Source organism: Salmo salar, chromosome ssa23, assembly GCF_905237065.1.
Source record: "Salmo salar chromosome ssa23, Ssal_v3.1, whole genome shotgun sequence".
Taxonomy (NCBI): Eukaryota; Metazoa; Chordata; class Actinopteri; order Salmoniformes; family Salmonidae; genus Salmo; species Salmo salar.
Genome location: NC_059464.1, coordinates 14,292,695 through 14,306,039, shown reverse-complemented (window position 1 = coordinate 14,306,039; position 13,345 = coordinate 14,292,695). Strand labels below are relative to the sequence as shown.

The 13,345-nt window shown below is 41.8% G+C and overlaps 1 protein-coding gene across 3 annotated transcripts in view; it reads right to left on the bottom strand.

The window, feature by feature from the left end:
• Positions 1 to 13,345, bottom strand: part of LOC106584194 (beta-1,4-galactosyltransferase 6) — a 46,115-nt gene that overhangs the window by 9,997 nt on the left and 22,773 nt on the right. For 2 of the 3 annotated variants that reach the window (XM_014169187.2, XM_045706528.1), the window contains exons 3-6: positions 9,290 to 9,403; positions 4,173 to 4,297; positions 3,789 to 3,905; positions 191 to 378 (exon numbers count right to left, since the gene is read on the bottom strand). In XM_014169187.2, coding sequence (XP_014024662.1) covers positions 191 to 378; positions 3,789 to 3,905; positions 4,173 to 4,297; positions 9,290 to 9,403 — 544 coding nt within the window. Of the gene's footprint in view, positions 1 to 190; positions 379 to 3,788; positions 3,906 to 4,172; positions 4,298 to 9,289; positions 9,404 to 11,565; positions 11,648 to 13,345 lie in introns of those variants that run through there. The other variant, XM_045706529.1, reaches the window with a different exon arrangement.

Below are 13,345 nucleotides of genomic sequence, written 5' to 3'. Positions count from 1 at the left end.
TTACTGATGGTGCGTGCCAGAGGTCCCATTTTTTATTTTTTTTTATTTTTTTTTAAGCATAAGAACACAAACTAACCATGACAAATTATCTAAGCTACATTGAGAAATATATAGAAATGTAGGAAATTAGCTGGAAAACAGCATTTTGCTATTTTCCGCCAATTCCGGACAGATTTAAGCCGTGACTTACAGGTACATGTACTTGTCCAGTTTGGCTGCGAAGTGGCGAGGCATCTGACCACAGCCGTAGTAGTTACGGTCGTTTTCTGGGATGTGGTCAACATCGTGGAACACCAGACAGTCCCAGTTCAGATCCTTCATGGCTTCCAGGAAACCCACGTTAAACAACATTGCTCTGTTGAACGGCTGGGTACCAGACTGATGGACGGAGAAAGAAGAAGAGTTAGACTAACCCAAGAAGGGCTGGTCCAGAGTTACATTTTGTCAACAAAAATAGTGACAGATATATTTGTCAAACACCTATTTATCAGTGGCAATTGACAAGACGATAAAACAGACTAAAGAGACCCAGAAAAAAAATAACTAAACAATTTTTTTTTTTGACTTTGCTTGAGGAAAATGAGACAAGACTAAAGCATGTCTGTGACTAAAATCTGACTAGTAAGTGGACTGTACAAGAGTTTTTGGAGAGCTTTTCAGTGTCCTTTGTTTGGTCCAATCAAAAGCATGCATGACATAAGCAGAATTGTAAGGCTTTCTTATCGCAATGCGGTAGAAAATAAATACCATGCCCAGGTCATTCATGAGTCACCTCTCTGCCCAGCAACCGTTCTCCAATCTGGCGGCAACAAATCTTTGATGCAAATAAGGCACACGCCATGGCTACTCTCCCGATGGTATAAGCTCCCGGTAGAAAAAGGGTCAATGTTTGGAGTCACTTTACTTATGTCGATTCAAACAAGACCTAATGCAATGTTTCCATGGGAGAAGACAGTGTTAGCACCTACAAGATGACGGGGAAAAAAATACTACCAACCTCAAGACATCTGAAAGCACATTATTCCAACATAAACGCTCAGGAAATAAGACATTGATAATGCTAGCTAATTTGCTTGCTGCAACCTATCAGAACTTTGATTAGAATATAGCTACATTATGTCAAGGGGCAGGGCTCCACACTGCAACCATTGTCACATTTCGCGACCCTTTGACTTAGCTGTGCGAGTTACATTTTTTTACTGATCGCATCAGTGCGAGCTGAACATTCATTACATGGTCACTTCACTAAAAACATTTCTCCTGTCTGGTGTACCAAGGAAGCCATTGGTCAACCGCAGAACCTGCAGAATGCTGCAGCATGGGTACTGACCTAGACCAGACAGAGAGCAGCACACATTACACCGGTTTTACGATCTCTGCACTGGCTGCCTGTGAGTTTCAGAATTAAGTTGAAGATTATTATATTGGTTTTTAAATCAATCCATGATTGCGCACCCAAATGCATGTCAGACATGCTTTTAAGTTATGTACCCAGCAGGTCCCTCAGGTCCTCTGGCAGTGGCCTTTTAACTATCCCAAAGCCTTGGTCCAAGTGGCATGGAGACGCAGCCTTTAGTTATTATGCCCACAGCCTCTGGAAGAGCCTGCCAGAGAACCTGAGGGGGCCGAAACTGTGGACATAATTAAAATCTATATTTTCCTGAGGGTGCTTTTAGTCTTTTAGTTTTTGTAAGTTTGTTGTGTGGTAAATATTTCAGCTTTTATGTTCATTGTTCTTTATAACATTTTTTCCTGTGAATAACACATACAGAATCATGTAGTCACCAAAAAAAAAGTGTCAAATCAAAATATATTTTAGATTCTTGAAAGTTGCCACCCTTTGCCTTAACAGCTTTGCACACTCTTGGCATTCTCTCATTCAGCTTCATGAGGAATGTTTTTCCAACAGTCTTGAAGGAGTTCCCACATATGCTGAGCACTTGTTGGCTACTTTTCCTTCACTCTGCGGTCCAACTCATCCCAAACCATCTCAATTGGGTTGATGTCAGGTGATTGTGGAGGCCAGGTCATCTGATACAGCACTTCATCACTCTCTTGGTCAAAATAGCCCTTACACAGCCTGGAGGTGTGTTGGGTCATTGTCCTGTTGAAAAACAAATGATAGTGCAGCTAAGCACAAACCAGATGGGATGGCGTATCACTGCAGAATGCTGTGTTAGCCATGCTGGTTAAGTGTACCTTGAATTCTAAATAAATCACTGACAGTGTCACCAGCAAAGCACACCCACACCATCACACCTCCTCCATGCTTCACGGTGGGAAACACACATGCGGAGATCATCTGTTCACCTACTCTGCGTTTCACAATGACAGGGTGGTTGGAACCAAAAATGACCCATTTGGACTCATAAGACCAAAGGACAGATTTCCACCAGTCTAACGTCTATTGCTCGTGTTTCTTGGCCCAAGCAAGTATCTTTCTTATTGGTGTCCTTTAGTAGTGGTTTCTTTGTAGCAATTCGACCATGAAGGCCTGATTCACACAGTCTCCTTAGAACAGTTGATGTTGAGATGTGTGTGTTACTTGAACTCCGTGAAGAATTTATTTGGGCTGCAATCTGAGGTGCAGTTAACTCTAATGAACTTATCCTCTGCAGCAGAAGTAACTCATGAGAGCCAGTTTCATCATAGCGCTTGATGGTTTTTGCGACTGCACTTGAAGAAACGTTCAAAGTTCTTGAAATGTTCCGTATTGACTGACCTTCATGTCTTAAAGTAACGATGGAGCTGTTCTTGCCATAATAAGGACTTGGTCTTTTACCAAATAGGGCTAGCTTCTGTATGCCACCCCTACAAAGGAACCTTTAACAAGGCACACCTGTAATTTAAATACATTCCAGTTGACTACCTCATGCAGATGGTTGAGAGAATGCCAAGAGTGTGCAAAGCTGTCATCATGCCAAATGGTGGCTATTTGAAGAATCTCAAATCTAAAATATATTTTGATTTGTTTAACACTTTCTTTACTACATGATTCCATATGTGTTATTTCATAGTTTTGATGTCTTCACTATTATTCTGCGATGTAGAAAATTGTAAAAATAAAGAAAAACTCAGGAATGAGTAGGTGTGTCCAGACTTTTGACTGGTACTATACATATAGTGTGTGACACCGTGGGGGAAAACATTTATGCAACCAAATCATGGGCTGGTGCCACCAACTGAAAAAGGTAGTGGAACCAGTGACACGGGGAAAATCTGGAGAATTGTCAAGGGGTGTGATTTTAAAGCTGCTGCAGAGTAATGTGTTCTTCTGCCAATTTGGCTTTTGGGAAGAGAATCATGCAATAGGATGTTATCCCTAAAAAAATGTTGGTAGGACAAGGCTATGTATGTTTGTGCACATCGAAGTCAGTGATTTATGTTTACTATAAGTTAATGAGGCAATAAAAATGTGATGACTAAAATGTGACTAATAATACGGCATTTAGTTGACTTAAATGTCATTTTGACAATAACTAGAGTAAATCAGTATTCAAATAACAAAAATGTGACTAAGACTAGACAAAAAAAAAGTGCCAAAATGAACACTGGCTGGATCCCAAACTGATGGGGGAGGGGGGAAGAGAGAGAAAGAGAGAGAAAGAGAAAGAGAGAGGTCGAAGAAAGAGCAATGTTGTGAGCTAATCTGTCTAAAGCTCATCTTCATCATAGATTCTACATTTCTCGCCAGTGGGTGACAGAATTGACAAAGTAGTGAGGCTGAATAGAATGAAGGGAGACTAAATGTGTGCAATAATAACAGAACTTGTTTAAAGCTGTGTTACCTGCTCGATGACGTAATATGCAAACTGCAGTCTCTGTCTCTGCAGCATGGGGGTGAGGTGCTGGAACAGGATGGGAAGGTGCTCGTAGCGGTTACGGAACGGGATGAGGATGGCCACCTACACAGGAAGCAGGAGAGAGAGGAGTGGATAGTCAGACACACACACACAGCATGTATAAGCTCCTGTGCATCTAATACAGAGGGAGCAGGGCAGACAGACCAAAAGTAGAAAATCAAATGCTTTTAATAGAGGAAAGACACAGGTGTATACAAATATGGCTACAGTTCAATTTCATTTTCTAATAGAGAGGAGCATAAAAGTAGTAAAATAACTGAGCCGCACAAGCACACACATTTCCTCAGTCATACATGTTAACAGTCATACCTTCCAGCGTGGTTTACAGTCCTTGGGTTTCCAGTGTCCTCCAAAGTGAACGTCCAGATACTTAGAGAACTTCAGATCAATCTCCTCCATAGGGATCTCAGTCATATTGACATCCATAGGACCCTCTGAGAACATACACATAAACCTTCAGTAAACACACACACACACACACTGTGGGATCTTAAGTCAGTCCATCCAGGATTTCACTGCATTGCTTTAAAAATAAAATAGTTGCAGGAAAAAATGCTGGATTTTTCTGAGGCAATTCTGACATTTTGCATGGCCTGTTTTTCAATGTTTTTTGTCCAATTTGCCACAAAAATGCACTTACACAGAAAAGGTTTGTTGACATGTGGCTTGATTGAACCATTTTATGCGGTAAAAGTGTGATGATTAGTTCATTACGAGCTCTCTTATTGTATTGCAGTGATTTGACAGTTTAATGCAGTAATATAGCTTTGATTTAACTGTTTTATATAGAAACAAGTGCAGTGATGTCGAATTTGTGTAATATGGGGGAATTGTTGATTTTGCCCCAAAAACGTTGAGCGTAGAGTCGAAAAATCTTGGAGGGACTGTTTAGTCATATTCACATCCATAGGACACACTCAGAGAACAGACAATACACACACACACACACACCTATGTCAATACAAACACACCTGTTTCACAAACAGTCATGTTAACATCCATAGAACTCACTGATTACACACAACACAATCACACAACTTCCGTGAATATACACACACACACACACACACACACACACACACACACACAGACCTGTTTAACAAACACAAACATCAGTTATGAGGAATAGAAGGACAGCCTACAGAGAAGGCACTAAATGTCACATATGCAACTATAGATTAGGCCTATTTCATACTGTCAGTAATCATGGGTATTCTGTCAGTAATCATGGGTATTCAATCCGTAATCATGGGTATTCAATCCATGCGGGTAGAAAAAAGATGCATCACGCATTGATGTATTGTCATGATGAACAGTCAGACCCAACCCTGTCACTGTAAACCAAATTTGATTCAAATCAATTTGAACCAAAAGTGAATTACGAGGCCGAAGCACTAGAGAGAGGTGTACGTACGCACGTACAACAGTATTTCCCTTTTTTTCACATTTTAATACGGTTACAGCCGTATTTTAAAATGGGTTAAATAAACATTTATCCTCATCAATCAACACACAATACCCCATAATGACAAAGCTAAAAAATAAAAAATAAATAAAAAAGGGTTTCTTAAATATTAGCACAATAAAAAACAGAAATACCCAATTTACATAGGCATTCAGACCCTTTGCTATGAGACTCGAAAATGAGCACCGGTGCATCCTGTTTCCATTGATCATCTTTGAGATGTTTCTACAACTTGATTGGCGTCCACTTGTCGTAAACTCAATTGATTGGACATGATTTGGAAAGGCACACACCTGTCTACATAAGGTCCCACAGTTGACAGTGCATGTCAGAGCAAAAACCAAGCCATGAGGTCGAAGGAATTGTCAGTAGAGCACAGAGACAAGATTGTGGCGAGGCACAGATCTGGGGAAGGGTACCAAAAAAATGTCTGCAGCATTGAAGGTCCCTGGTTGGGGTCACCTTGTGGTCATGATAGGGGCTGCACCAAATGATTGATGTATTATAATTGATTATGCTTGTTTTATTAATACAAGGGGAAGGGCTAAGACCCTCCCCCACTACATGCATAGGGTCCTGAACCACAGATTAGCAATATATGCATGCATTGTAAGGTTTAATACTGTTCCACGGTTTTTTTCTAGTCTCTGCCTCTTATAGAAACGGTCTGAGCAGAAGTGTGAGCAATTGCGGTCAAAACAGGGTGTGTGAGAGAAAGCGCTTCAAGGCTAAAAGAGACACAGACACCTGCAGGGGAGTAAATAGATAGACAAGTCAGACACACCACTGTAAGCCACACGTGAATAGAAAATTACTGCTGAGCCCTTAGAAAACACTGGACTATTGTATAAGTGTATATGCATGGGCTTGGTCTCATGAGTAGGTGTTGGCGTAGGCAGTTACACCACTAGGGTTTGACTGCAAGTATATTAACCTCTTTGGGCTAGGGGGCAGTATTTTGACGTCTGGATGAAAAGCGTGCCCAAAGTAAACGGCCTGTTACTCAGGCCCAGAAGCTAGGATATGCATATAATTGGTAGATTTGGATAGAAAACACTCTAAAGTTTCTAAAACCGTTAAAACTATGTTTGTGAGTATAACAGAACTGATATGGCAGGCGAAACCCCGAGGACAAACCATCCAAAAATAGTAATAATTCAGCCTACCACTGTTTTCAATGGCTGTCATGTTTATTATGAGGCGAAATCCTCCCAGACTGCAGTTCCTAGGGCTTCCACTAGATGTCAACAGACTTTAGAAAGAGTTTCAGGCTTGTTCTTGGAAAAATTAGCTAGAATTTGTAGTTTTTCTAAGTGGCTCCCATTTTGGCTGTAGTGTTTTCATTCGCGTGGATGAGAGCGCGTTCTTTGTTTTTTATCTCTGGTAAAGACAATAATGATTCTCCATCTTAAATTGTATCGTTTATTTAAGTATTAGGGTAGCTGTTGTTTGACTTGTTTGGAGAAGTTTATTGGTAACGTTTTGGATTCATTTTGTATGCATTTTGAAGGAGGGAAACTGGTGGATTATTGAATATAGCGCACCAGCTAAACTGAGTTTTTGGGGTTATAAAGAAGGACTTTATCGAACAAAAGGACCATTTGTGATGTAGCTGGGACCTTTTGGAGTGCCAACAGAAGAAGATCTTCAAAGGTAAGGCTTTTATTATATTGCTATTTCTGACTTTCTTGGCGCACCTGCCTGGTTGAAAAATGTTTTTCATGCTTTTGTATGCGGGGCGCTGTCCTCAGATAATCGCATGGTGTGCTTTCGCCGTAAAGCCTTTTTGAATTCTGACACAGCGGCTGGATTAACAAGAAGTTACGTTTTATTTTGATGTATGACACTTGTATTTTCATGAATGTTAAATATTTCTATTTCTGTAATTTGAATTTCGCGCTCTGCAATTTCACCGGATGTTGTCGAGGTGGGTCGCTAGAGGAACGCCTTCGCCAGAAAAGTTAAAGCAACTTTTACCGGTTTTATGTTGCAGAACTTACTCTGAAACATACGTGCTGTGTTTCCATTGTCAACTTCTGTCTGCAATTGCATTAATAAAGGTTAGATTGATTTACTTAAAGAAGATATTGTCTGACTGCTGATTTCACCAATAAGCCAATGATTGACAAGGAACCTACCCCGATATCCCCAAGAACAGTGGCTTCCATCATTCTTAAATGGAAGTTTGGAACCACCAAGACTCTTCCTAGAGCTGGCCGGCCAGCCAAACAATCAGGGGAGAAGGACCTAGGTCAGGGAGGTGACCAAGAACCCGATGGTCACTCTTGACAGAGCTCCAAAGTTCCTCTGTGGAGATGGGAGAATGTTCCAAAAGGACAGCTATCTCTGCAGCACTCCACCAATCAAGCCTTTATGGTAGAGTGGCCAGATGAAAGCCACTCCTCAGTAAAAACGTACATGACAGCCCGCTCGGAATTTGCCAAAAGGCACCTAAAGGACTCTCAGACCATGAGCAACAAGATTCTCTGGTCTGATGAAACCAAGATTGAACTCTTTTGCCTGAATGCCAAGCGTCACATCTGGAGGAAACCTGGCACCATCCCTACGGTGAAGCATGGTGGTGGAAGCCTCATGCTGTGGGGATGTTTTTCAGCAGCAGGGACTGTGAAATTAGTCAGGATCGAGGAAAATATGAACGGAGCAAAGTACAGAGAGATCCTTGAGGAAAACCTGCTCCAGAGCGCTCAGGTCCTCAGACTGGGGCGAAGGTTCACCTTCCATTAGGACAATGACCCTAAGCACACAGCCAAGATAAAGCAGAATTGGCTTCAGGACAAGTCGCAATGTCCGAGTGGCCCAGCCAGAGCCCGGACGTGAACCCGATCAAACATCTCTGGAGAGATCTGAAAATAGCTGTTCAACAACGATCCCCATCCAACTTGACAGAGCTTGAGAGGATCTGCAAAGAAGAATAGGAGAAACTCCCCCAATACAGGTGTGCCAAGCTTGTAGCGTCATACGCAAGAAGACTCAAGGCTGTAATCACTGCCAAAGGTGCTTCAACAAAGTACTGAGTAAAGGGTCTGAATACTTTTATGTAAATGTCATAGCAGTTTTGTTTTTCATCCATTTGCAAATATTCCTAAAAACCTGTTTTTGCTTTGTCATTATGGGGTATTGTGTGTAGATTGACGAGGGGAAAAAACTATTTAATCATTTTTAGAATAAGGCTGTAACATTACAAAATGTGGGGATCTGAATACTTTCCGAATACACTGTATGTGTCATGGAACTCTCCTACCGTTTATCTTCAGATTTCATTGATAGCAGAGGGGACAATGGGTAATGCAATACGTTTAACTGTAGCTAAAGTGCCTATGTAGATATAACCGGCATGATAAGCCACACACATCCTACAGGGAGAGACAGTGTGACAGAATGAGGAGCGAGAGATTGAGAAAAGTAAGAGAAAGAGGATGCACAGAGACAGCCAAGAGTAGCTTATCTCATGAGAGTTACATAATAACATGACCTGATCATAGTAAAATTCAAGATAGGCAGAAACTGCTTCTCACGATGTTAGCTAGCACAGCTCATGCGTAGAAACACGTCATCGGGTCTAATGGTCGTGTTGAGCAGAACTGAGCATGTGCAGGCCTGTCAAATCAAAAAAGGCACCCACTCGATATAAAGTTGTTTTTGACAATTTTAACATGTTCATTTTGTCACTTTCAAAAGGTTGTAGTAATGACAGTTTCAGCTACTTAAGACATTGGCTCGAATCTGTTGTCTTTAGTTTTGGAGAAAAATACTACCAAGGACACATTTTTTCACTCCTCCCAGCGACATGCCAAACCACAGTCTGGTCTGTCGAGTCTGCTTCGCAATGCATTCCTGTAAGTATCATGCGTTTGTTTTACCACTGGGTTTGAAAACCCAGTGGAAAAATCCTCTCAGTAGGCAAACTGATGGTTTGAAGACAAGTGTTCTGGTTACTTACTCATAGAAGGTAAGCGTTCTGGGCAGGGAAGGTTCTGGGCGTATGTGAAGTTCTCAGGGAGGTATGCGGTTGGCTGGGACATGTATTCACTGGAGTTACTGCCATCTGGATAATCTACAGGAACACACAAGACATTTATTTTTTGATTAATTGTATAAATTACTTTTCTATATTCCCCTTGTAGGTAGCTTAGAGCTGGATCATGCTGATTAATAGGTAGTGGAGGGGAGTAGACGGTGTCTCAACCAACATGAGACGAAGTAAAGCCAAAAACATATTGGAAGAAAAATAGGCCTAAGCCTGACCGACTCTGGCTCTCTCGCAGCTAGAGTGAGGGTCATTTGGGGATTTTTGGCTGCCCCTCATCTCATATTGGTTGAAGCACTGCCTACTCCCCTCCACTACCTATTAAATCAGCAAGATGCCCCTCTCACTTAACTACCTAAAACGGAGATGATTGAGATGTCATTTATACACTCCCCTACATAAATATTTGGACAGTGAAGCTACAACTTTTAATTTGGCTATACAAAATGTTTCATAAGGCGACAGTACATCATGCAAAATTTTCATAGATATGTTTTAAAGCTCGGAAATGAAAGCGATTTACGCATCTAGTCCCCCCTTGTCAAACAGTGACCTACAGAATTTTTGCACCCTAGGTAAATATGAACAAAAGAGTATGAAAAAATATATGAATCTTACCTTTGATTTAAAATTGTTCAAAAATAGTCATTAGGAAAAAAATATTTTATGTAAAAACATGCATTGTTCGTGTGGCTCAGTTGGTAGAGCATGGTGCTTGCAACACCAAGTTTGTGGGTTCGATTCCCACGGGGGGACCAGTATGAAAAGAAAACAAATATGAACATGTATGCACTCACTACTGTAAATCACTCTAGATAAGAGCATCAGATAAATGACAACAATTTTAAAAAAAATGTAAATAACACAATTATTGGCACCCCAGCATTTACTACTTTGTGCACCCTCCCTTTGCCAAGATAACAGCTCTGAGTCGTCTCCTATAATGTTTGATGAGGTGGGAAAACACATAGGAAGATATTTGAGACCATTCCTCCATACAGAAACTCTCCAGGTCCATCAGAGTCATTGGTCCTCACTTGTAGACTCTCCTCTTCAACTCACCGGCCATTGCAAAAGCTTGATTCTATGGTCAGTGAACCATTTGTGTGTGGATTTGGAAGTATGCTTTGGATCGTTATCCTGCTAGAAGATCTAACAACGACCCAGTTTTAGCCTCCTGGCAGAGGCTGATAGGTTTTGGCCTAAAATCTCCTGGTATTTGATGGAGTCCATGATCCTATGCATCCTAACAAGGTTCCCAGGGCCTTTGGAAGTAAAACAGCCCCACAACATCACAAATCCACCACCATAATTCACAGTGGGGGATTAGGTTATTTTCTGCATGACCATGGCTCTTTTTACACCAAACCTTGTTGCCAAAAAGCTCTATTTTAGTCTCATCAGACAATAGAACCTGGTTCCAATGCCATTTAGCAAACTCCAGGCACTTAAATTTGTGGTTTGGTGACAGAAGAAGATACAGGGGAGTATTTTTCTGTAATAAAGCCCTTTTGTGGCTGCACCCCTACCCAGTCATGTGAAATCCATAGATTAGGGCCGAATTAATTTATTTCAATTGACTGATTTCCTTATATGAACTGTAACTCAGTAAATTCTTTGAAATGGTTGCGTTTATCATTTTTGTTCAGTATACTTATGACACCTTGAAATGGGGAGGGATTAGATATAGTGCTTTCATTTCTAAAAACGGTAAAACAGATATGAAAATACCCTCAAATAAAAGGTGATATTCTGTACTGTTGCCTCAAATGAAACATTTGATCTCAAATCCAAAATGCTGGTGATTAGAGCCAAATTAAATATTTTAGCTTCACTGTGTGAATAAATTAGTAGGGTATTTAATGGACATTGACTTTCCTTTTTTTGGTAAGAGAGGAATGCTGGTTAAGATAGGAGGTGGAGGGGAGGAGAGTAGACAGCAGTTAGACCAACGTGACAAAGTGCAGCCAAAAATCACAAGAACCTCAGAAGGAAAATAGTAGCAACTGCAGTCCCTTTAGTATTTGGCAAGACGGAGCCGACAGAGATGGTCACCTCGCTTCGAGTCCTTAGGAAAATATGCAGTAGTGTTTTATGTATTATTTCTTACATTGTTAGCCCAGACAATCTTAAGTGTTATTACATACTGCCAGGAAGAACTATTGGATATAAGAGCGACGTCAACTTACCAACATTATGCCCAGGAATACAACTTTCCCGAAGCAGATCCTTTGTTCGGACCTCCACCCTGGACATTGGATCTAATCCCAGAGGGCGACCCAAAACAAAGTAGACGGAGCGGCCTCCTGGTCAGACTTCGAAGGCGTGCACACCACCCACCGCTTCCGAGTATATTACTCGCCAATGTCCAGTCTCCAGGCAACAAGGTGGACGAAATTAGGGCAAGGGTTGCCTTCCAGAGAGAAAGAGATTGTAGCATTCTCTGTTAAACGGAAACATGTCTCTCTTTCAATATGTTGTTGGAGTCGGTACAGCCACCGGGTTTCTTCATGCGTCACGCCAACAGAAATAAACATCTCTCTGGTAAGAAGAAGGGCGGGGGTGTATGCTTCATGATTAACGACTCATGGTGTAATCATAAACTGCCTTAGTTTTGCTGGACCCCAGGAAGAGTAGCTGCTGCTTTGGCAGAAGCTAATGGGGATCCATAATAAATACAAATCACATACAGGAACTCAAGTATCTGTTCACCCGACCTAGAATTCCTTACAATCAAATGCCGACCATAATATCTCCAAAGAAAATTATTGTCAGTTATAATCCCAGCTGTGCATATCCCCCAATCAATCAGATACCACGACGGCCCTCAAGGAACTTCACTGGACTTTATGTAAACTGGAAAACATATATCCTGAGGCTGCATTTATTGTAGCTTGGGATTTTAACAAAGCAAATTTGAGAACAAAGCTACCTAAATTCTATCAAGATAATGATTGCAGCACTCGTGTGGGCAGTACACTGGACCACTGCTACTCTAACTTACGCAACGCATACAAGGCCCTCCCCCGCCCTCCCGTCGGCAAATCCAACCACGACCCCATTTTGCTCCTGCCGTCCTATAGGCAGAAACTCAAACAGAACGTACCTGTGACTAGAACCATTCAACGCTGGTCTGACCAATCGGAATCCACGCTTCAAGATTGTTTTGATCACGCAGCCTGTGAAATGTTCCGGGCAGCCTCAGAGAATAAAATTGATTTATACACTGACTCGGTGAGTGAGTTTATAAGGAAGTGCATTGGAGATGTTGTACCCACTGTGACTATTAAAACCTACCCTAACTAGAAACCGTGAATAGATGGCAACATTAGCGCAAAACTGGAAGCGCAAACCACAGCATTTAACCGTGGAAAGATGACTGGGAATCTGGCCAAATATCAACAGTGTAGTTATTCCCTCCGCAAGGCAATCAAACAAGCGAAATGTCGGTATAGGGACAAAGTGGAGTCGCAATTCAACGGCTCAAACACAAGACGTATGTGGCAGGGTCTACAAGCAACAAAAAGAAAACCAGCCACGTCTTGCTTCCAGACAAACTAAACACCTTCTTTGCCCGCTTTGAGAATAATACAGTACCACCAACACAGCCTGCTACCAAGGACTGGGGGCCTCCACTCTCCTTCTCCGTGGCCGATGTGAGTAAGACATTTAAACGTGTTAACCCTGACAAGGCTGCCGGCCCAGATGGCATCCCTAGCCACGTCCTCAGAGCATGCACAGACCAGCTGGCTGGTGTGTTTACGGACATATTCAATCGCTCCCTATCCAAGTCTGCTGTCCCCACATGCTTCAAGATGGCCACCATTGTCTTCTTGGGTACAGGAACAAAGGTAACTAAACGACTATCGCCCCGTAGCACTCCCTTCTGTCATCATGAAGTGCTTTGAGAGGCTAGTCAAGGATCATATCACCTCCACCTTACCGGCCACCCTAGACCCACTTCAATTT